At 37.2% G+C, this 25,431-nt stretch overlaps 2 protein-coding genes across 3 annotated transcripts in view; one reads left to right on the plus strand and one right to left on the minus strand.

Moving 5' to 3' along the window:
• Positions 1-17,231, plus strand: part of si:dkey-70p6.1 (uncharacterized protein LOC570575 homolog) — a 41,722-nt gene extending 24,491 nt beyond the window's left edge. Inside the window, exons 3-7 of one of the 2 annotated variants that reach the window (XM_056463681.1) lie at positions 6,748-6,805; positions 10,769-10,856; positions 11,147-11,727; positions 13,913-14,047; positions 14,338-17,231. In XM_056463681.1, coding sequence (XP_056319656.1) covers positions 6,748-6,805; positions 10,769-10,856; positions 11,147-11,727; positions 13,913-14,047; positions 14,338-14,892 — 1,417 coding nt within the window. In that variant the 3' untranslated portion in view covers positions 14,893-17,231. The remainder of the gene's footprint in view (positions 1-6,747; positions 6,806-10,768; positions 10,857-11,146; positions 11,728-13,912; positions 14,048-14,337) is intronic. The other variant, XM_056463682.1, reaches the window with a different exon arrangement.
• nkain5 (sodium/potassium transporting ATPase interacting 5) overlaps positions 1-24,673 on the minus strand; it is a 61,339-nt gene extending 36,666 nt beyond the window's left edge. The window contains exons 1-2 of the mRNA XM_056463683.1: positions 24,601-24,673; positions 21,112-21,166 (exon numbers count right to left, since the gene is read on the minus strand). Coding sequence (XP_056319658.1) covers positions 21,112-21,166; positions 24,601-24,662 — 117 coding nt within the window. The 5' untranslated portion in view covers positions 24,663-24,673. The remainder of the gene's footprint in view (positions 1-21,111; positions 21,167-24,600) is intronic.
• Positions 24,674-25,431: the final 758 nt, after the last annotated feature.

Genomic DNA, 25,431 nt, shown 5'->3' on the forward strand with positions numbered 1-25,431 from the left:
GTCTTTTGTGAAACGGTGTTGCTGTTTAATGTATAGTAAATTGGACTTATTCAAAGTAGCGTCGCTGCGCAAACAAACGTTATGAATGCATGCTACACTTATAATGTTTTTCTTATAATGCACAGAGTTTTGAGGTGAGGCACGTTTTGATTTGACATCCACTGACAGTCGGACAGGCTCATCCAGTTCATCAAACTCCGTGCGATTTAGATGATTTGAAGCAAATCTATTTGTTGATGGTGTACTATGTGCCCAAAGCATTCACTCAATGTTATTATCTCATTTTTGGTGGAAGTGGCATTTAGCGGCTTTGCATCTGAACTCTTAATATATAAACCATAGGTGCAAGCTGTGAAGACAGCCCTTTCTCTCCTCCTCCGCCTCAAAATCATTTTAAAGTTGGGCGAACTTCACATATTTCGCAGAGCTAAAAGCAAGACAATTTCTTCCATCGTGGCTAGTGTGGCGCAGATGCCAGAACCCGCCTTTACGCATACGCAACGTAAATTGTATGGCAAGTGTAAACACATGAATCGGATATGGGTCACAATTAAAAAATGAACACAATTTAAAAAATCTGATATAGGCAACAAATCCGAATTGGGCATCAAGACCTGAAAGTGTAAGACCCAAGAAGAGAGTAAGAAGGATGAAGAGGGTTGTGGCGATTGCCTTTAAACGAGATGGTCAATTATAATTCGACGTAACATTTTATTTGTTTCATTGCTAAGCTACAACTTAAAAAAAAAAAAAACTGAAATTAAATGAATACACACTCCTCATTCACACACACTCACTCATACACTATGGCCAATTTGGTTACCCAATTCACCCATAGCGTATGTCTTTGGACTGTGAAACCACAGTCTACAAGCAAACTCCACACAGAAATGCCAACTGTCCCAGCCAGGACTCAAACCTGCAAACTTCTTGCTGTGAGGGGATAGTGCTAACCACTGAGCCATCATGCTGTACCTTGAATCTGATTTTTTAAAATGTAAATAATGTTCCTCGACGGATAGCGGACTATGCAGAAGTCATTGGTGAGCAAATCAAAGTGAAACTAGTGTAACTAGTGTGACTGCCATTAGAATTTTAAATACTGGGTTCTGAGTATGTATAGGGTTTTAAATCGAGTGTTTAATGTGATATATGACATTGAATGTATTTGTGCCTGTTTTTTCTGTGATGTGTGTAATGTGAACGCTGATGTGGTTGTGTGGTGAAGCCAAAGATAAACTTCCACTTACAAGAAACAATAGAGAACAAGTAAAGAAAGTAAAGTACATTAAAGGACAATAAAGAAAGTAAAGTAAACTCCATTCTGTCATAAATGAGATTGTTTTTGTTTTTACTGTAATAAGTTCATTATAAAATGCTGTATTAGTTAATATAAAGCAGTGTTTTCTAGTTATTTTTATATGTTCTAAAATTAATTATCCTTGGCAACTATATTTACCTTCGGCCCACTAGCCTCAATCAAGCTTGGTTTCTGGCCCTTCATAAGGAAAAGGTTTGGGCACCTCTGCTCTAAACCAAGTATAGTACATAACTCGTCACGCTTTTGTGCTGCGGATATAATAAATCAAATCCATTCCATTGAGAAGTAGTAGATTTAAATTTTTAATTTTTTGCCTGGTGTACAAAAAACAATTAATAAATCTATAGACTTATGCAGAGTTCAGACTGCAGGATTTTCAAAGTAGTCATGTCACAGATGTTTTCATACAGCATGGCTATCTGGGGTAGCATTTCGTCATTGGATCGGCGACAGGGGTTTTCACACTGCATGACTTTAGAATAGGAAGAATCCCCGACAACTTTCGTCTTAGTCCACAAACAAACATACTTGAGAAGTGACATTGAAACAATGCGAGGTCACGTAGTTTATCTTTTGTTATTAACTACATAATGAGAAAGAAGCCTTTAGTGGGGTAGAAAATTTACTTATTTTGTTCACCTGGGTTTTAAAAGGAATTAGCAATTTCTCCTCAACTTTTTTCTTTTTCGACCCAGTTGTAACATTGCTCAGATGTCAAGTCAAACAAACACGGCGCTCTCCATTTCTTGAGTCCAAATAGACTAATAATAAGCACCTTTAACTCCTCCCCTCCCCTTTAACTCCTAACCCTCAGATCGCATCTTTGATTGTTCACACTGTGTGATTGTTCCTCACATGAATGAGCACCGATTTACCTGTGATTTCAGGCATTAGTCTGCGATTTCCCAAAACCTGTTGGCGAATCAAAATCAGGGCTAAAACCATGTCTGATCTCAGCATAACCAAGGACAGGACCCCAGTCCTAATAAAGGCCTATGACGTCAAATAAGACATCATACTAAATATAAAACACTTCAAAACAAAGTTGTTTAAATGTACTGGAATGTGCTTAAATCCATTTTATTGTGTACTGATATTAATTCGGAAGGATGTTTCATTAGTTGAACAATCAGTTGTGTTGTATTCTCTCCCTCACAGCTTCATTTTAAATCGTATTACCTTTTTAATCTTTAAATCAAATTACCTTGGCATTTCCGTGACTAAACAGTGGTTCAGAATCCAGTGTCTTAAGATGACGCCAGATAATACTAAATATGACAAAACAAGCATATATACAAGCTATAAATCAATTAAAAATGAATGTATGTTTTAAGCAGGATTCCCCTAGTCTTTGGAAACAGGAATATATGAAGGAATATTCAAAGTGTGATTTTTAGTCCTGGAAATCTGACAGCCATATTCAGCCTGTTCATGTTCACATTAAGCTAATTTTCTCATTGTTGCTAATAACTGTTATCTGTAAAATAGTCTGTACTGTAAATCGAAAATATCACTGTTAATCTTTATATTAATATATTAGTAAAATCTCCTTTAATATGAAGCCACATATCCCATCACTACAGTGTGTTTGTTCCAGGATGAAAGCCAGAGATCACCTGTCTTCACCATTCACTGCCATTAAATCCTTTAATAGAGCTTATTCAAAAATGGTGAAGATGTCATTTTAACATGGCAATAATGTTTAAACAGGAAGCGTCTGTTTTTTTCCCCGTGTTTCTCTTGTAAAAGCACAGAGCACACTGCATGAATGCTAATGTTTCATTTTGTCAAACTACATCTTGGTTCTGGTTGTGGAAAGACAAAGGAAAAGCATTAGGGGAATGAGAGATGGAGAGAAAGAAGTGAGAGAGACAAGGACAAGGGTCAGCTGAATTACAGATGAGCAAAACAAGAGTTTCCTGTGGGAAAAAAGTAAATGAGAAAACTAAAGTAGATGTGCTGTATGTGGAGGCAGGAGATCTTTGCAACTTCCGGTAATACAATGGTATTTGCCCTTTGGTAACTATTCAGTATGATAAACATAAAGAAATATACTGTAAAAAATATTCGTAAATTGTATTTTGTGATTCATGTTTTTATTTTGCCTTCATTTATTTATGCTTTTGAATTGCATAATGGGACCTTGATCTTTCTTCCAACAACTTTTAACCTTGAGAATTCAAAAAAGTGACTTTCACTTTTAATAGCTTGAAGTGATATATTGTCTGGGTTGGTGTTCCATATTATGTTACAAACACTTTGTAATAAACTCCCAGTACATTTTCTGTTATTTTACAGACTTATTTCTATGTATTATTTATTATACGTTATATTATTTCAAACTACTAAAATGTCAATTAAAATCACTTTGTTAAACTGTGAAGTTGAATTTTCACCATCAAAAATTGACAGATCTTAAAAAATTGACAACATTTTCCGTTAAATGGAAAACACTTGTTAATTAACAGATAGTTTTTTACAGTGTAGATAAAATCTAATTTGCCTGCATTATATATCTTATCTTGTATTTTTGTTGGACCTGGCCATTTTGAGCAGGACACTCTCGTTAATTGTCTATCAAGTCCAGGTTAGTATAATGCTTCACTTTTAAAGCTGCCACAGAGTGCATTGATTCAAAATGTAAAATTGTTCTCCGATATCTACATAGTAGGTTTGTGGCTTAGGTAAGTTCAACAATTCTCCAGAAATGGTTTTATATGCTCTTTTATAAATAGAGGAATCACCACTAGAATCTGAATATTGGGTTTGACCATATTTGGGACGGTCCTAAATATTACCTCGTCTTTCTTTCTCACACACAGCGTGATGCACTCTGAAATACACAAATGCAATCTAATCATACTGGAGTAGATTCCTTGTTAAATATTTAGAACTTAAGTGGTGGAGAGGTTCATTTTAGCCAGGAGTTACACTAGTGACATACAGTTGAAGTCAGAATTATTAGCCCCCTGAATTATTAGCCCCCCTGTTTATTTTTTTCTCCAATTTCTGTTTAATGGAGAGAAGATTTTTTCAACACATTTCTAAACATAATAGTTTTAATAACTCATTTCTAATAACTGATTTATTTTATCTTTGTCATGATGACAGTAAATAATATTTTACTAGACATTTTTCAAGACACTTCTATACAGCTTATAGTGACCCTTAAAGTCTTAACAAGGTTAATTAGTTTAACTAGGCAGGTTAGGGTAATTAGACAAGTTATTGTATAACGATGCTTTGTTCTGTAGACTATCGAAACTAAAATATAGCTTAAATGGGCTAATAATTGTGACCTTAAAAAGTTTTTTTTTAATTTAAAAACTGCTTTTATTCTAGCCGAAATTAAACAAATAAGACTAGGAAAGAGTTAATATCAATTTCTGCATAAACAGATGAGTTTAATAAAGTGTATTCACATCTTTTCACTTAAGAGAAATCACAGGAAGAGCTGATAGATATGACACGATGCATGAACGTGCATTTATAGTCTATGGTTCAAAGACACTTTGGCCATATGAGCATTGACACTATGAAAGCAATCTATTTGAATGTGTTTTCAAATACACCTTGAAGTAGTTAATGGTGCAGTATGTAAGTTTGACACCCAATGGTTGAACTAGTTATCGAACCCCTGGTTCAAGACACATGCAAGCGCAGATTGCCACATTGACAACATCAACAGAAATGTGCCTAACTAGCCTAAAGATTTAAGGCTGATTTAAATCATGTTCTAAATAAAAGCAACAGTATGTGATAGAAGGAATAGAAGGTTTTTGTCCTAACCAATATCTGAAATACATATGTTTTACAAATGGCTTCTATTTCTTGCAGCTGAACAACAGAAAGCTTACAAAGCTTACATCAGGTACACCTCATGTGCTTTATTCAGTGTTAAATGCTAATAATGTGAGTTTAAATGCCATTTTACATGACATTTATTGTCATACTATTGAAAGCAGCAGCAGTACCTCAGATCTTGAAAATAAAATAAACCGATTGAAATTGAAATAATGCAAACCAACACATATCAGTGATTTAGCATCTACATTTAATAATGTTAAAGAGATTTAATATGTATCAATTAGATTATAAACCTCACCATTTCGCGAGTGAGTGCATATTCTGTGCTTCTGAATGGCTGTATTTAAATTTCTGTTGTGTTTTGTCTGGTGCAAACAGCTGAATTTCTTATCACTGCAAATCTCATCACGTAGTGTGTTGTTAGGACATGAGGTTACAATGTAACCTGCTCACCTATATGTTTACGTTCATAATATTCATATTATTTGCCAATTAATAACCTCACGTGGAACTCTGAATCTGCGTCTCATTTCAGAGTCTGCTACTGTCCACGGGAGGTCGCATTTCGATCACTGACAGACATTTTGTTTTTCAGATAAACAGGAATGTTCACTTAGCATGTTTCTTAAATATCTGCAAATATATCATGGTATTTTTATGCTTTAAAAGAGTCAAAAACTTACAAACAGCACCTTTAAAAGGTAGACAAGTTCCTAATCTAACTAATTTAGCACAATCTACTTGGGACCCGATTCTGTCATCATTCTTCTTTACCAACGTCTACAAGATGCTTCTTCACAAAAACATCCACAAATTGGTTTAAAAAGTTGTGTTGCTTTTTTTTTCTTATTCTGTTAGTCCTAAAAACAAATATCAGTGATTCATGGTAATCTCAAAAATTGGTTTAGTACACTACAAAATCCATTTTATATCCATTTCTCCTGCTGTTCATCTTCTGCGGTTGGATTCCTGATACCTACACGCTTTCTGTAATCTCATCAAAGCAATACAAGCAATCAGAAGGGAACGACTGACATGCTTTTTCCAAGAATAAACAGATGTCTGGTCAAATTTGACAGAACATTCCGGGCAAATGCTCTGGATTGGATCCCTGAGTACAGTATATGTGTCTGAGAAAAGTTTAGACTGTGGAGAAACTGTATACGTCTTGTCTGTTTGTGAAGAAAATTATACTCATCATCTATTTAGCTATTTTAGTGATGTTTGAAATGTGTTTTAGTTTGACTGATCGTCTTTGTGGCTTAAACACTGCCGCTCTGCAGTTACTCAGAAGCCTGTTAATCATCCAGCGAAAGCCTTCTGTTGTTTCAAATGCCAATCTGGACTCATTTTGAGGACAGTGCATCTTCTGATCAAATGACTTCACTCAAACAGTTTATAAAAAACAACTGCCTTGAATCGTTTGAGTAGCCTAATTGAATTGAAATGTGCGTTTTGTTCCTGCGCAAGATAAACACTTGGAGCTACTAAAGTAAATTGAATCAAGGGCTCAAATGAGTCAGCGTGTTTCGTCTCCATAAATCTGCAGATAAACGGAGCATTTGAATGGTTGAATTTGTGAACTGTTTGATTTACATCTCTCTGACTCTGTCCTGCAGGAAGGGGAAGACACACAATGGCCCTGGAGAGGAGAGGAAGCACAGGCTCATGGACATGGTGAGCATTTACTCTATAAGTGTCTTCTGTCCTGCTGTCTTTATTTTTCGGTTTCGATCCCTAATAAATGCACCAACACCTATTTGTTAAATCTGTTGTTATCCATTAGTTTTAATAAACACTACAAATGAAAAGTTTGGAATAATATTTTAAAAAGTGTCTTTTATGCTCATCAAGGCAGTAATTATTTTAACAAATACAGTTAATGCTTAAAAAAATATTGTCTGTATATATATATATATATATATATATATATATATATATATATATATATATATATATATATATATATATATATATATATAGGGCTGGGCGATAATTCGATATCGATAATTATCACGATATATAATTTTTTGATAAAACGATAATGACAGTTCGATAATTACTCGATAATATTTACGCACTATGTGTAACGCTTCACAGGCATTTTGCAGCCTGCCCTTCCGGATGCCGCACGCAGTACAAGTTTACAGCCATACAGTTTTAGTTGCACTTGGAGGAGTAAGAAATAAATAAGGTAAAAGAGGTCAGTTACAGACATTGTTGACAAGAAACGTCACTAGACTTCAGTCTGGAGCTACTTCATTTTTGCAATCCGACACAAAACAGAGCAACGTGCACTGCAAACTTCACAAACTACAAGCACGAACTAAAAATATATATATTTCTTTGAAAATGTATCTTTTTGCAACAAATTTCATTTGGTATAATGTGTCATTTAATTTTGATGAATAGCCTATTTTGTTGGTCAGTTATCTACAGCATAAACAAGATGATTGAATAACAGCTGAGGTGAAGCGCTTTAAAACAAGTCCACTGTAGCATATGCTTTAGCGCCAAAACAATCCATTAAGCTATTTTCACGGTTTCATTTTAATTCATTAACAAAGCGCGGTTTGAGCAGCATGAGCTGGACAGTCTTTAACATGCTATTGACAGCACTTATGGTGTTGTTAGATTATCTCAGAAGAATAAACTCAGTCTAAAGGATACGAGCTCAGAAGCTTGCTGTATGAATGGAGTGTCTGTCAGACAATTTTGGTTAAAACACCCACAGATATAACGGAAATCTGCGCATAACAGGGTTTTATGCGTTCCGCAATATGCAATGTCAAGAGGGTGACTCCATAATAAGGTAAACTGCACACACTTGATTATGTAATGCATGGACGCGTCTCACAGCGCAAAGCATAACTAAACCTTTAAATGTCCATGCTTGATCAGTCATCGATTAAAGCGTTATTGACAATCAATAGATTATCAAGTTATAGTTAGCATCCCTAAATAAAATATATTAAAGGATATTTGACCTTAAATTCACCATACCCACCATTAAAAGGACAGTTCATCCAAAACTGAAAATGCTGTCACCATTAACTCACATTTTACTCATTCCAAACTTGTTTTGTTTATTTATTTTTCTTCTGATGTTGAACAATAATATCCAATAACTTGTAGATAATGTCTTTGGTTGTTGAAAACTTGAACAGTAAATGCTAAATTAAGATTGTTTTTTTGCTTATTGTTTTATATATATTGTCAGACAGCTAAAACATGCATGCTAAAAATTCTATAAAATTGATAGATATAAAGATTTTACATTTACCGTGATAATTATCAATATCGAGTGATATGAAAAAAATTACCGTGATATTTTTTTTTTGCCATATCGCCCAGCTCTCTCTCTCTCTCTCTCTACACACTCTCTACACACACACACTCTCACTTGCCACTTTATTAGGTACACATGTCCAACGGCTCGTTAACGCAAATTTCTAATCAGTGGCAATCACATGGCAGCAACTGAAGATGATCTGCTGCAGTTCAAACCAAGCATCAGAATGGGGAGGAAAGGTGATTTAAGTGACTTTGAACATAGCTGGTCTGAGTATTTCAGAAACTGCTAATCTACTCGGATTTTCACACACAACCATGTCTAGGGTTTACAGAGAATGGTCCAAAAAAGAGAAAATATCCAATGAGCGGCAGTTCTGTGGGCGCAAATCCCTTGTTGATGCCAGAGATCAGAGGAGAATGGCCAGACTAGTTCGAGCTGACAGAAAGGCATAAGTAACTCAAATAACCACTTGTTACAATGGAGGTATGCAAAAGAGCATCTCTGAATGCAGAACATGTCCAACCTTGAGGCGAATGGGCTACAGCAGCAGAAGACCACACCGGGTGCCACTCCTGTCCAGTAAGAACAGGAAATTCATAAATGCAGTTCATACAGGTTCACCAAAAGATTGGAAAAACGTTGCCTGGAGTCTCGATTTCTGTTGCGACATCCGGATGTTTGGGTCAGAATTTGGTGTCAACAACATGAAAGCATGAATCCATCCTCCCTTCTATCAACGGTTCAGGCTGGTGCTGGTGGTGTAATGGTGTAGGGATATCTTGGAACACTTTGGGCCCATTAGTACAAATCGAGCACCATCAACGCCACATAATACCTGAGTATTGTTGCTGACCATGTCCATCCCTTTATGACCACAGTGTACCCATCTTCTGATGGCTACTTCCAGCAGGATAACGCTCCATGTCATAAAGCGTGAATCATCTCAGACTGGTTTCTTGAACATGACAATGAGTTCACTGTACTTAAATGGCCTCCACAGTCATCAGATCTCAATCCAATAGAGCACCTTTGAGTTTTTTGGGGGGGATATTTCCAGTACCCTGTTGAATCTATGCCACGAAAGATTAGGCAGTTCTGAAGGCAAAAGGGATCCAACCCGTACTAGTAAGGTGTACCTAATAAAGTGGCTGGTGAGTGTATACAGTTGGTGCTTATGAAGCATTACTTATTACTATAAATTATGAAATAATGCTTATAAATTGTGATGCTTATAATTATTACATTTTTTTAATAGAAGGTTTCCAAAAACTGCATTTATTTCAAATAGAAATCTTTTCAATATCGTCACTTTTGGTCATTTCAATGTGTCCTTGTTATTAAGACAGAATAACAGACCGTTTTTTAATGCATTACTACCCGTGTGTGCATGGCAAGTGAATGAAAACCCATTCTCCTTCCTCTCAATTATATCTCTCTTTTTGATGTGTTTTCTAAGGAACTCAGATCTGGGCTCAGTTCCATGCCGGTTCAAGCAGTTCATGGTTTTGTTTCAGGATTTAAATTCTTCCCTCACACTAGTTTTTCCAAGTAACAAATTGAAGGCTCCTCCTGAATTGAATTGATCTTCTTAATCAGCTCAGTGGAAATGGATCTGACCTAAACTTTGAATGGTTTTGTTAAGTTTAAAACTGAAACAAAAGAATTCAGGGCATTTGATTAATTCAACACCCCACACACTAGTAAGTCACGCTAAAGTAGACTTACGTATTTTCCACTGTAACAGTGTTGCTGTACTGTTTTGTCCTAATTTTACATTGACCATTAAGATATGGTGATCAACCAGCATAGTACATAATAGTATATTATATATACTGTAAGTAAGCAACTGGTGTCTAATGTAAAGTAGCTTTCACACCGGAGGAACGTTTTAATAGAACTACTGGTGGAAGTATATGTTCTTGGTATGCTCCTACACCACAGGAGTTGGAAACTTCAGCAAAGTAGAAACAATCAAAAACTTAAAGAGATAGATAACCTAAAAATGGAAAATTCTGTCATCATTTACTAACCCTTCACTTGTCAGCATTTTGTTTGGCATGAATTCAGCCTTTCGTCGTACACTGATGTTACTGGTAGTTTCTATTGTGGCTGGCTTAGACTCTGATCTAGTAGTGAGAACTACTATTTTCCCCCTAAGTTATAGGCATTTCTATAACTAAAATCATTTCCAGTTCCTGTGGTGCAAACTTGCCAAAAAGCTGGCAGTTCCACCAATGGTTATAGGAACTATGTAAACGTTGCTGCATTGTGAAATCTCCTAATAAGCCAAACACAAAAATCTTATACAAATTTTTATGTTGTTTTTCTGTGTATCTTTTTTTCAGAGTATACTGCGGCAGTCCAAGCTGCGCTCCATCAGTAAGTCAGACACCAAGCTTCATGAGATGAACAGACTCAACTGCAATGGCAAGAGTATGTACTGTACAATCACATCTTTTAAAGCTTGATAGTCTCTAGTTCTTCACACACACCAGCAGTCCGGTGGGAAGGCCTGAGCATGGTTCCAACTACAACCCGGGATTTTCCATAGCAGTTATTTTAGTAGATGTAGCATTTTTTACTTTATAGTGATTGGCATGTGTCTGCTGCCCTTTGCCTCTGCAGTTTCGAGCAAATCTCTTCATTGTCTCTTTAAAAAACAAAACAAAAACCAATGGTTTAAAAATGTGTGACTTTGTGTAACATCGTCTTTATTTCTGTAGAATCTTCTAAGAAGAACCGTCCTGCCAGCATGGATCTGCTTCTACTCTCTAGCCGTCGCTCAAACTCTGACCTGCGTTCTCAAGGCCGCCAGCTGCCTCAGATCCCTTCTGGTGAGGACGGGGAACACACATATGCCGAGGTGGGCCGGCGCGCCTCTCCCACTCGTGGTTCTGAAGATGCACGCTATGGTGTCGCTGGGCGAGCTGGAGAGACGGACACACCTGCCCCACCGGCAGTCCCTGCTAATACTCCAGCTCCCCCTGATCCTGATGGGGACTGCTTGGAGGGTGGGATTCCAGAGTCAGAAACCCTCACCCAAGTGGTTAACACACCCCCTCAACCACAAGAGACAGTGGAGTACGCCTGCATCAGAAAGGTCCGGAAAGTGGACAAAGCAGCCCAGAAGAGGGACAATGGGACAGAGACTGAGGAGGGACTAGGACAACAACAACAAAGACACAGTAGTGGGGACATTAGGCACGCCCCACCCACTCACCAAGCCCCACCTCCAACACACCCTCACAGTCAGAAGATTCCAAGGAAAAACATGGAGACCTTCAACCTTCCATCATTCCCGAAGGTAGGAATCTGCCAGTCTACCTACCAATCTATCAAGTGTCTACAAATCAAAAGAAGTAAATCGATATGTCTCAATCAATAAAACATGACTAACTGATATTAAAAGATGACAGACACCAAAATGATATAAGATAATTGAGTGAATACATTTGATCACTTCCACACATAAATTCAGGAAGTCCTATAACACAGCAGTCACAGGATTTTGCTGAGGTCACAATTGCAAACGCAGTACTGCAATACATGAGAGCATTGTTGCTAATGGAAACTATTTGCTGTTTCATGACTACTAAAAGCTTTGACTTGCTGTAATTTCCGATTGTGTTTTAAATAGTGTCTTAAAATGGAATATATTATAAATGGAAGCATGCTGGGAATGGCTTCACTTATTTTGTGTGCCTCAGCACTTGTGTAGACTTGCAACTAAAGTGGGCTCTCAATAAAGTATACTGCAAGTGTACTTCATTATTTCCTCTGTGAGAAAACGGTCCCAATCAATGGTTCTTGTGAGTATTTAGTGATCCGTTCACAGCACTGGGGGTGTTGCATCCTCACAGGCTCTTTACGATGAGGATGATGCAACAAGCGGAAACACGTAGTGAAACCTCTCAATCATTGAAACCATGGCAAACACAGCCAGACCTAGAAAAACGGGCCAGTCCTAATGGGAGACAAAGTGGATTGCTATGGGGAACGAAAAAAGGCGGCAACTACATGCTAATCTCTGCCTTAAAAATGGCTCTGTGACACACCCCATTGCACACCTTTCGTTTCTCCTGCATAGCAATGAGGAGAAAGTGCACAGCAAGCACCAGCCTGTTCCCTTACAGCCCAAGTACAGGAAACACATTAAGCTCAATATCATTAGATGCAGAAGATGGTTAGACATGAGGCCAGGCATTAAGAGGGAGGATTGTAGCCTGATTATGCTACATAGGCTTATTTTCAGGGAGAGGAATTTTGAAACCACTCCTCAACTGACCTTTGTTAAGTCTTTGTGGATTTCTCGCATCGACTTGCTTGATGCATGACAGCATACCTGCCAACATTTGCCTCCATAATTCCGAGAGACTAGGTGGTGGAGGGGGGTGGTTGGCCAGAGTAATGAAGTTGAGAACAGGAGCTTGGGGGGGTTGGGGGGCGTGTTTGTGGTGTTAGTAACTGTATCATGGACCAGGTTTTGGGCGACAGCGCTGATCAGATACCGGGGTGCTACTGGCCGGTACAGGCCCTATGACAACATGTGTCGCAAACAAAATTGGTAAGCCATGGGGGGGTGGAAGGGGTTGGAGGAGTTGAGGGATATGATGGGTGAAGGTGTCTTGGATGAAAGTTAAGAGCAGGGTGGGGGGGCATGTACTGTCGCGGATGAAAGAGAAGAATGGGGGCGTGGGGATTGGAACACAGACCAAAGTAAAAGCGGGGCGTGGGGGTGTTCTGGTGGGCCCCTAATAGTATCTTTGGGGGCCCCAAAATGGTGTGGGCTCTTTGAATCGTCTAAACCCCCCACCCCCTAGCGGCACCCCTGTTGGATACTATATAAAAGTTGACGACCAGGAGACTGTTGTTGGAGACGGTACCAAAAAGGTTTAATTATGGGAGTTTTGCTGAAGAAATAACAAAATGTGAGGGTGGCAGGAGAGGGGTGTGATATACAGGAGACTCCCATTGGTGCAATGTCACAAAAAAACAAAGCAAAAGTAAAATTACAGTGTATGGGAAATATGCAACACAAATGTTTTTGAATAGTAGCTGGCAACACTATTGTCAATAATTTAGTGGAAAAACTGACCTGGTTCACAAACTAATGTTGTGTTCAGAAATTCGACTCACGAGTACAAAGATTTTAACTTTATGACACAATTCTGTGTCCCAGCTGACTATATCAGGCTGCTTTTGTACCTTTTAAAGCACCAATTTTAAAAGCTCCATTAGCATTCTTCAGAAGAAATTAAGTCATACTCAGTTGAAAATGCATGAGGGTGACTAAGTGATGACGGATTTCATTTCTGTGTGAACCAAACCTTTAAAAGCACCAATTTAAACTGAACTGTGCTTTGAGAGTATTGTTGATGTAGCCTTTTAACACTCTACCCAGCTCTACTCTCCAGTGTCTATTATTTAAGATGGGCCCCTGAAACTGTAATATAATATTTATTCTGGTCAATTGTTTTTAATACTTCCAGGAGGCAGTGTTTATGGGAAATGGAGAGCAGTACATATGGAAACCTCCAGAAGATGATGATGTCATCTTCCAGCACAAGCAGATGGGTATTCTGGGCTCTCACGCGGGAGAGACTATGGCAGCATCTGCAGCAGGGGTGAGCGTGCATTTAGTTTTCCAGACTGTCCCAAAATACATCCTCTTCTTCTCAATCTATGCAGTCAAAACGTCTTGAAAGTATTAAACAATCTAGAAACGGGTCTGTGACTGATTCCAGCGCACTTCCACTGTTAACCTGAAGCAGCTGGTAACCCACAGATGTATTCCTAAAATGCTGGATTGTTTTTATTGCATATCAGGCACAGGGAATTGGAGTAAAAATATAAATGCACAGATTGCCCTCTCACAAATGCATTTCAGATGGTTTGTCTTTGTATTTTTATGCAGATCACAGAGATGTACTCGAAAGTCTGCAAACCGGGCAAAAAGAAGCGAGGCGTGCCCGGATCGCCCACCGCCACAAGGGACATCAGCGGCTATAGGACCTTGGCTCGGGGTGACCGTGGTGAGCGTGACGGGGGTTTCAGTGTGGTAGTCAAACCCCAAACGTGGGCCCCGCAGGAGGGAAAAAGCTCAAGAGCGCCACCAGGCTGCATGGAGGACCACTGCTATGAAGCCATCAGCACTGAGGAAACAGACCTGGCTTACGAGACCATGGAGGGTGGGGGAGGCTGGAGGCGTGACAGGCCTCCACCAAATGCCAGTGCCACCTTACGACCTAAGCGGAAACGGCCCCAGCAGCCTTTGCAACAACCGCCCCCACCACCTCCACCCCCCCAGCAGACCCCCAAACTGCAGCATCTCCCAGCTAAAGCAATGCTTATTCCTGGGGAGAGCCTGTACGAGAGCATCCCTGACCTGAAGCAGAGCTCGGCCACCTCCAGCACAACCACCATCTTTACTTTCAATGACGGCATGGAGATGTATGTCACTGGGCTGTAGGGGGCGCTCTGGGGAAGGGACTTTTCCTCTCTGGGGCTTGAATCTTTAATAGGGACACGTGTGTGTGTCGAAACCCAATGGAATATGTGTCACTGCTATATATTTTACATGGGTTCCAAGTGTTAGTTGAGCATTGAGTTTTGTAAGTCTAGTTAAAGGTCAGTAATCTCGCAGCACAAAATGACAGAACGCTTACGTGAAAATCCAGACTAAATGATTTTGATTAGTCGCACGACTCCATCACAAAGAAAAAAAAAAAAAGTCACCAGCCACGACATATCACAACAGACACAACATATCACACAGTAGCAATTCTTGTTTTTTTTCATTACATGCTGTAGTTTTAGACAAAGTGACCATCGGAATTGCGGGTCAGACTTGTATTTGATGCCTAGAAAATCCCAAAGGAGAAAAAATGAGCACAAGTCTATTATAAAAGCAACGTGTTTAAAAGCACAATATATTTGTGTTCCCAAGGCCATCTAAGAAAAATAAAAAGTATCTTGTATAAGTATTGGACACTCTTAGCAAAATAACGTTCCCGGTTTAAAAGTTATCGGGGGCCAATCAAAAGCTGTTGCCAAGCAAAATACCATATATTGACAAAAAAAGTCTATTTAATTAATAGAAGAGTTGATCTTATTTTAAAATGGATTAAATATATCTATTATGTAAAAGCTGTGGGAAACACAATGTCCTATTTTTGTAAAGTCAAAGCCTCTATTTCTTTAAAAAAAAATCTTAATTTTAGAGATAAAATACAGATTCTAATTCGACTGATTAAACAGATCCTATACATGAAGGAAGTATTTTCTATTAAGCACAAATGATCTCATGCTAAGCATGTTGTCTGTCATAGACAGCCCCCTTATGAAATTCAAGAGTACATTAAAAATGTTAAAAATGAATAGATGGTAAATAGCAATTGTCATGGAGATAATTAGAAGAAGCTCAGGGACAGTGAAAAAAATAATAATTGCACACAAAAAGTTATGACATATCTCACAGGAGACCCCCAATGTCTTTCATGTTATTTTTGTTTTGGTCATACATCAGTTCAAACTGTCACATGGGTCACCACAGCACTTCGATGCGGTAAAGTAAATGTTTTTCTTTGTCAATACTGTTTATGCACTTTGCCTGACTAAAAAGATGCATGCTTAAAAAAAACCTTGTAAAGGGATAAAAAAAGAAAAGAAAGAAAAGTGAAACTAGCACTGTCCTGTGGTATCAGAGAATGGTTTATTTCTTGCTGTTGTAGGTGGATTGTTTGATTTATATGCCTTTTTCTTCATCTGAGAAAGAGCACAAAGCGAATCGCTTCAGGACTGGGGAGACCAATGAGGATTCAAGGAGGACTCTCTAAACAAAACAACTGGACAGTTAGGAATATAACATAATTCGTCAGTTGAAATGTATCACAGACAATCCCTTTCCCCCCATCATTTCAAAAGCAGTCCACGTATGTCCAGATCAGATTGAATGGAATTGCATACATTTGATTGTTGCAAAAAAAAAAAAAAATCTCCTGTATGTTATATGGAAAAAGGGGAGATAAAAAAACAAACAAACAAACAAACAACTAAGTGATTTAAAATTAGTATATGTCACCCTGTAGATCTATGGGAGGGGGGGTTTGAGGTTTTATTGCCAGACAGTGACAAGCTTCACCAATGGACTAATGTCAAAGTACTATCTATGATCTGTGGACTGTCTCCGCTCTTTTGGTGTCTTTGAATCTGATGCTAATGTAATCTGAATTAAATTATCCCAAATGGCTGGAGCACACAGAAAGGGGCTCAGGTCAACCAAATATAATCAAAGCGCTCATCTAAGCCCTTGTTGCCATCAAATGTTGGTGCGATGTTGTAAATATGTTACAAACAGAAGAAATGAAGAAAAGGGGGAGGGAATTTGATCTTGGTGTTCCTGAAAGTGTTTGTTTCTTTCCGGTTGTCCTTTTGGAATGATTTTTCTCTGGTGAAAAATTATCTCAGCAGTATCTCTGTGAGTTTTGATTATGTGCTTTGGGATTTTTATTTTATTTTTAAGTTCCACATCATTTTAGCTATACTGTGTATCTCAAAGACCAGTTGAGTTTAGTGTGGCAGCTAATGTTGTGCGTTTGCTTATCAAACAACAGGGTGGTGTGTATTAAAGCTGTGTAATTAAGTACTAATGTGCAAAAGATTGTAATGTTTTTATATCAAAATGACTTCATAAAAATGTCGGGTCAAGTTTATACTTTTTTAAATAAAGTAGCACTTCGAAAAAAACACCAAGCATATAGCATTTACATAGTGTTTTCTCACAATAAGCCTTCTAATCATTCCTGAAAAAGAGAAAAAGTGCTCCGATTCATACAGCAAAAAAAGTTTATTTTTTCTGAACATTTGCTGCGCTAATTAATATAATATTTTAAAGGTGGAGTGGAGATCAAAATTAAAAAACCTAAAATTTCCTAAACTGAAGATATCATAAATATCTTATAAAAGAAATATAACTTTTTTAAAAAATTATTATTTTAGGATGGCAGTACTGTCATACATATATTCCAATCATAAACAAAAGCATAGAAACTCAAATTCTGCCTCAAATATAAAGTTGGAAGCGTATATCAGGTCCTGATTTCCAGAATTGGAATTGGATTGGACTGTAAAGTCCTGAAAGGGCACCTTTGATGAAAATCATCTTTTATAAGCTGTTTGGACAGAACTGTGTGTAGGTATAGTGTGTCCACTGTGATATTGGAATGAAAGAAACTTTCATTCAAACTTTTGAAATTTCCTGACATTAAAATAGGATATAAATCCCCCCCATTTTGAAGCTCATTGCAATGTGACGTAGGAGTACGGTTTAACATGTCTATGTAGTACTGCATATTAACAGATGTGCGCAAAGAGATTAAAATATCTCAGCTCTCTGTGATAATCTGCACCTCAAGAATGAGTTTTACAAGTTAAAAAACGTTTTTAAATCAGTGCATGTTTGTAATAAATCCAGAAAATCCCTATGCAATTCATTGTGTGTGTGTGTGTGTGTGTGTGTGTGTGTGTGTGTGTGTGTGCGCGTGTGTGTGCATGTGTGTGCATGTGTGTGCGTGCAAAAATTTTATAACGACATTGTGTGTGACTCGTTGTTGCAGAAAGGCTTGAATAAACTTCTCTAACACACACTTGGGAACAGTGGGTGGGGAGAACTAGCTAATTTGAACTAGTTCATTCACATTTCCCTGATTTAAAAAGGTATAACAAATAATCTGATGGGTATTTTGAGCTGAAACTTATAAGGCTTATAAGACACAAAAGGCTTATATTAAATCTTAAAAAAGCTGTGTGTGTATGGGCTATCCTGTCACAAAATGCGGCAAAAATCCTACATGATGGTTATAGTTTTATTAAGGTGTTTACATGTCAGTACTCCACTTCAATAATGCAACTAAAATCGGCATACACCACATGTCTTAATTCCATTTCTGTTTAGTTCAATTATGACATTAGTCGGATTAAGGTAATCAAAAATTGCTGTTTGCATGGTTGACTCTTAATCAGAGTATTGTCTTAATCGTATTAAAAACAGATTATTGGTGTTCATGTGAACGTACTCAATGTTTAAGATAATTCCTTGCAGTTAGCAAACTGTCAGCAACTCAGTCTCATCAGCTGAAAGAATCAAAAGACCAGACTAAGCTTTGTTAAGGACCATGTTGTGGACAGAGGACTTGTCAAAACTTTACTTAAGTTGAATTTATTTGGTATCTGACAGGGAAACATTTTGTTTGTTGTCAGTTTGGGAAAAACTAAAACCAAAGTGTGTAAAGAAGTGTCATGGTTTAAGGGAGGTTTTTTGCAGCAGGAGTTCTAGGTTTCTGCAGGTTTCAACAAGTCAAATTTAAGACTTTTTAAGACCTTTTAAGACCATCAAGAATAAAACTTCAGACTTATATAGGGCTTAACGCTAAGGCTTTTTTTGTAAAAGCCCAGCAGTAAAAAAAAAAATAATTACTTGCCCCATCAAAAAAAAAAACTAATTCAAATCGGTTATTTCTTAGCAAAATATTTTAATTACTTTAAAAAAGAATAAAAAATAAAATGATTACTTATTATTATAAAGGTCTGATTTTTGTCAAAACAAGCAGACCTTTATTTTTTTTTCAACATCACGTAATAAAATAAATGTATGCACAACAGGCTGTCATAATATTAGTTAGAAATAGAGTTGACCATGATTGGATGTGTGTTGAATCAACCGGGTAGCTTTGCATAAACAAAGGCAAATTAAGAGCCATTTAAAATGATTTAAGACCTACAAGACAATATTTCAATGAATTGAAGACTTTTTAAGGTCTAAAATTTAGTTTTTGGAATTTAGGACATTTTAAGGCTTTTTAAGACCCAGCGGACACCACTTAGACTCTTGTCAAGCTACATTCAAATGTTTATCAGATGCTTCTTCTTGCAGTTTTCAGGCAGTACGCTGAGCCTCATCACACGGTACAACAGGTAAAGCAGATTTTGAAGTTAAAAAACATTAAAATGCCATGGTATAGTCACAACTGAAATTGCAAACTTTACAATACATCTGGAAAAATGTGATGTTTGTAAATCTAATTTTGATCTCCACTGAATATGAGATTACATGTATTCATTTCTTTTTTTATTGTGTGAATAAATAAACCTTTAAAAAAGGGGAAAAAAAACAGGCTCATTCTGAAAATGTACCCCTTTATACATTTCTGGAGAGCGCCAAACACGTCACAGGAGGTATGTTTTTTTTGCAGTTTTTGTTTTTGCAAATCCACCAGAAGCCGCTGTGTACGCTTTTTCAGATCTCAAATTTCTCTCGTTAGTGCCATTCGCACCTGCTGTTCTGCAGTCGACTGACTGACTGACTGACCAATCAACCCACCCACCTTCTTCCCTAAACCCAACCAATAGTGTTTTCAAAATCACCGATTGACCCGCCCACCCACTTCCCTAAACCCAACCGAGTTTTAAAAAGCAATCCAGAAAAAGAAAAGCCTCGTTTAATTTTTACCACATTTTCAGATTTTACCACATTCTCACCCTGTTATTTACTTGTTTATTTCATTGCTGCTATTGTTTTACCTGCTTTCCGGAATCGTTCTTCGCCAGACTCAAACCCCATCATCATGGTCAACTCCTCTCTGCGTCTTAAGTCCGCAAACACATGGCAAGCTACTTGACAAATTGGTAGCAGCAGGAAAGCTGTCCACACGAAGGTAAGCTGTCAGCTGGTGAGTGCGAAAAGGAACGGCATCATACCGCCCCGTAGTGTTTGTTATAAAGACAAAATGAAGCCATATGTACTTCTGGCTACATAATTCATAATCTCCAGAAACGTATATAGGGCTACGTTTTTAGAATGAGCCCATGTTGGAAAAAACAAGACTTTCGCTAGCTTCCTTGTCTTTAAAAGCTCAGTTGACAGATTTTTATGTGAAGGATTTTGGACTCAGAAATGTGAGAAACATGCCATTCATTCTTTTTTTTCAAATTTTACTCAATGAGATGAAAAAAAAATCCTACTTTAATCAGATTTTGTGTTTTGAATAAAAAAATCTATTTTATTCCATTTAGCAAAAATATCTATTCATAAACACTAAATATTTCTGTGTGTTAAAACAAATACATGGAAAAAGAGGAACTACATTCATCATCTTTAGGGTCAGCAGGTTTAACAAAGGCGTTTACAGATGTAAAAGCCCACATACTCAAAACTCTTGCTCCCCTGACTCACAAAATCTAACCCAGACTGTGCGCCTGGGTTAGATTTGCATTCTGCAATGTCTGTAGGCATCAATGCAAAAAAAAGTGGGCAAATATTCCAGAGGATATTTCTCATTCTAAATCTGGATGTGATCAGGCTCTGATTAAACCAGCTTTGATTACTTTACACACTCAGGTAGATGACGGTTTGCATTAGATTTCTTTGTTTACCCTAATTAGCCATTGAAGCTGCAGTCACATCAGCCGTTCACTGTGGTACATGCTGTTCCTATGACAACTGCCTCACTGTCATGGTATGGTATTTAAGAATTCCCCTCCATTGAGACAAAATCTCATCGCATTTCACAGTACAATTACATTACAGACAGATGGAGGAGGTCACAGGGATTTTTATATATTATTATATTTCATTCAAATCCTCTACTTGAACATATGAACTTGTGTGTAAAAGTGCAACCTGTTTTCCTACCTCTCGTGCTGTGTGTTTATGTGCGACAGCGTCACACGCTTGCATCCGACTTGCTCTGAAAAAAAAAAAAAAATAGGTCATCCTTAAAACAAAAAGGGTGCAGTCAACATAGCAACCGTCTGCTGTTTTTTGATTGGCTGACTTGTTTCCATAGTAACAGGTTAACCTTGAGGCTGCAGTCGCAGACCAGTTTGTTGTCTGTGCGAATCCAGCATGTATGAGCAGCTCTGCTAAGTCAAGATGTCACCCATGTTTTTCAGCTACACTGGAGAAAGGGGCCTTGCTCAGGAGCCAATGAAATACTTCAGAGAGACTGCCACAGTCTCCATAGTCTAATATCAGCATTGTCCAATGCCTTTAAAAAGCATTCACCCATTCTGAATATCAAATTAAGTAGCACAACATAACATGTAGCGTACTGGCATTGCAAAATAGGAAAAAAGTGATGTTTTTGATGAAGTGTTTTACGTATTTTCAGAGCTCTATCAATTTATGACTAACAGCACAACTGGGAATAAAGAACAAAAAGACATCTGCTTGCCAAAAAAAGTGTTAACAGCACTGTGGACTGATGTGATGTCTGTGTACTTTTAAAGGGGGAGTTCATTTAATAATTTAAAAGTCATTTATTTACATTTATCATTCTAAATTCACAAGACTTTAGTTAAGTCAAAGACTATAGAATACACAAGACATGTCACTCGTATCTTTTTGAATGGGGAAAAGTGTAACTGTCAATATGGTGATAAAGCCCCGCCTACTAGCACAGGAGCCAATCATCGATCGCTGTATGGTGAAAGAAGCCCGCCTTCTAGTACAGGAGCCAATTATCGATCGCTGTAGACTGAAGATACTCTGGGGGAGGGGCTTGGAGCAGACATGAGTTTCTGCAGATTTTAAGTGATTTATACGTTTAGAAATGAATCTAAAGGGACAGTTGTTGTTTAATTTTATTGGTGATTCCTAATATGAAATTCAATTGTAAGCAATCGTAAGCAAGATTTGCAATGTTAAGTCTGAATTATAAATGAGAAGGAGCTACAGAATTGTGTTTAATTACTGTATTTATACGATTTATGCAAAAAAATGTCTTTTTTTCTTGTTTTTAGGTAAAATATAAAAATTTCAAAGCAAAAACAAGAATATTTTGCTTCCCCACTGACAGAGAATTTTGCCTGTTTTAAGGAAAAACTGCTTCTGAAGTTGAAAATAAAAACAATATTTTTACTTGATTTAAGAATTTTTATATATATGGACTGGAAACCAGACAAAGCAAAGTAAGCAAAGCAGTTTTTGCATTGTGATTATTCCATTTCTGTACATGAATACTATTAGACTTCTCAGAAAACCAATTGAAACTATCTTGTGAAACTGTATTCATATCGCAATATTTATTGCAGAAAAATAAAATATTACAATATCAGATTTTTCCAATATGGTGCAGCCCTAGTTCAAATTGTACATTTGATTTCACTTTGACAGGAATGCTTTTGTGCGATAAATAAAATAATATATAACTGATTGAACAATTGCATTACTTCACCAATCTTTAATGCGCATTTACAAAAGCAACCCAATACATGTGTGTTGTGTTGACATGCATGCAGATGATTTACATGATGTAACATAAGCCATAGCAGAAGTGCAGCACTGTTTACAGATAGAGAAAGAGGAATGCAGTGAGCAAGCTTTGTTAACTAATTTCTACACCGATGGCGCTTTATGTCTTGTTTTTCTTTAATTTTGTTGAATGGTGCAGTTCCTGCATTGCATTTTTTCACACATTCCCAGTAAATGATTCTGAGTGACTACGGCTATGGCTGCTGGCTGTTCATCAGGATGTTAGTTTACCACTTCATCACATCAAGCGAATGTTTGTTAACGGTGAAGGTTTCTGAGGCGAGTTGTATTGTGTGAATATCTGCACTTATATCAACATAACAAGTGTTCAATGTGGTGCTCTTTTAAATGCACATCAGAAATTCATGCAAAGAGACAAACTGTTGAATAAAGGCATTTTTTTGTGGGAGTTGGGGGGTGGGGGGTGGTTTTGGACACAAAAACCCTTTGTGTCAAGATATAATACTAAGGTTAAACCTCTGGAGTTACATGAACGCCTTCAATGATGTATCTGCTTCCTATGAACCTGCAATATTGTCAATATTGAGTTAAAACCCTTATAGATTTCCTTACAAATCATAATATGTCTTTAGACGTTACAAAATTAGTGTGAGGGATTAAATTAAAGGATATTTAATAAAGTGTTTTTACAATTGGAGCCATATTAGAGAGCATAATATAAGCTGTAGCTATGTTTTCATCCACCTATTTCCATGCACATTTTAGAATTTGCATAAAAATGTTTCATAAAATGCAAAGATGTGCCAGGATAAAAACTCATTTACAGAATAAATTCTAGTATGCATCAAAACAGTTATGTGATTTTGTTTTAACAGATCATGGGATGGCAAAAATAAGCATGATGAAACGATATTAATGGACATTGGACAAACCAGTGGACAATGAATGAAATGTTGTTTTGGTCATTCTAAAATCCCTTAGCCAAAGTCTGTCTGATATTTCCCAGAACTGCGCTGTGGTCCCAAAGAGGAGTCTTGTGCCTTCAAAAACCACAGAGCAGTCATTGTGTTTTATTTTTGTATTTCTAAGGCGCAATACATTTATTCTTTTAAAAAAAGGCTCACAGATGCTTCAGCTAATGCAGCAAATTTCGTTTTACTTTTTAATATTTGGTGCCAGTTTATCAGGATTCAGGAAGTGATGTTTTTGTTCTTTCTGGCTCATTGGATCTAAACAGTGCTTTCTTCACAAATGTTTTTAGTGATATTACAGTTTTATGTACATCTTTAGATAGAAACAGCTAATGCTGAATCTAACTAGCTAGTTCATAGCTAATGAACCGAACTTGCATATTTTGCTAATTACTTCTGCTTAAAATGATCAATTGTTGTCATGTTTGGCCTGTACTAATTAGTTGGACCAGGAAAATATTTAGAATACTAGAGAATTTTTATAAGTTGTAACAAATCAAGCTAAATAGAGTCTACAAAAATGTTAGTCAACAACTTATAACTTTTCAGCTATGATTGTATATGAATACCCCCCCCCCCACCCCATAGTTTACACAGCATAAATAAGCAGAACACTGTTTTTAGTAGTAACTTAGAGCACCATGGAATCCATGGGGCGGATATCCACATATTTCCACAATGGCCATGCATATGGCTAACTGACAAAATCATGATGTAAACAACCAGTCCTTTAAAACTCAAGTTTTATTTGAGTATAATATCTGAAACTGAAGGATAAACGATAAAAAAAACATTTTAAAATCTGCATATGGGCATTTGCTATGCTCATTTTAGGTTGTGAAGGCATTCTGTGAAAGCATTTTAACTTAGCAATAGTAAACCAGCACTAATCAGTATTGATTTAATTTAACAGGTATAGGCAGTGTGTGATGATTACCTTGACAGAGGTAAAGTTGTCTGTGTTGACAACCGATGAAAACATTGCTTTGCTCTTGTCATGATTCAGTTCTTCGTGGCTGAAGCAGCGGCGTCGCGCACCAATGAAATCCTTGTACCTCACAGCGCCCTCTGTTGGTGAACATAATCACTACTAGACGATTGCTAAGGTGATCTCCAGCTATGTTAGCTTTTTGAGTGTAGGCTATTTGGGGCTATTTTTAACGTGCTGAAAATTAGGACAGGTCTGGGAACAGCTTCAGACGAGTACAAAACACCAAAAACCTGGATTGTCATCCTAAAACAGCACCTTAATGATATTCACCCCCAAAAATTTATTTACTCAATATTTACTCACACTTAAGTGGTTCCATACCTGTACATAGATTTATTTTCTTCTGTATGAAATAAATACTATCAGTCAATACTTACAGTTTTCCAAACATTTTTAAAAATAGCTTCTGTGTGTTCAACAGAAGAAAGAAGCACAGATTTATGAGGCTCAGTATATAGAATATTTTTAGTTTTGGTGAACTATTCCTTACTTGAAGTGATGGTCAGTTAATAAAATACTCGCATTTGTTGCATATGAGGCTCAAGTACTGTTGTTCATTTATGTCAAACAAAAATTTGTTTTAGTTATAACCTATAAAAAAAGCAATAATTACCAACATGCTTTGACTTGTGCCATTGATATTCAGTTAAAAGAGTGAAAGAGAAAGACAAATATGTAAATTTTTCCCAAAGTATACTTCAGTTTTTATGTACACCCAAAGGACACAATTCAGGGCACAAAATTCATTATCAGTATGACTTTTGTAACAGTGCATAC

The sequence above is a fragment of the Danio aesculapii genome, chromosome 8 (assembly GCF_903798145.1).
Source record: "Danio aesculapii chromosome 8, fDanAes4.1, whole genome shotgun sequence".
Classification (NCBI taxonomy): Eukaryota; Metazoa; Chordata; class Actinopteri; order Cypriniformes; family Danionidae; genus Danio; species Danio aesculapii.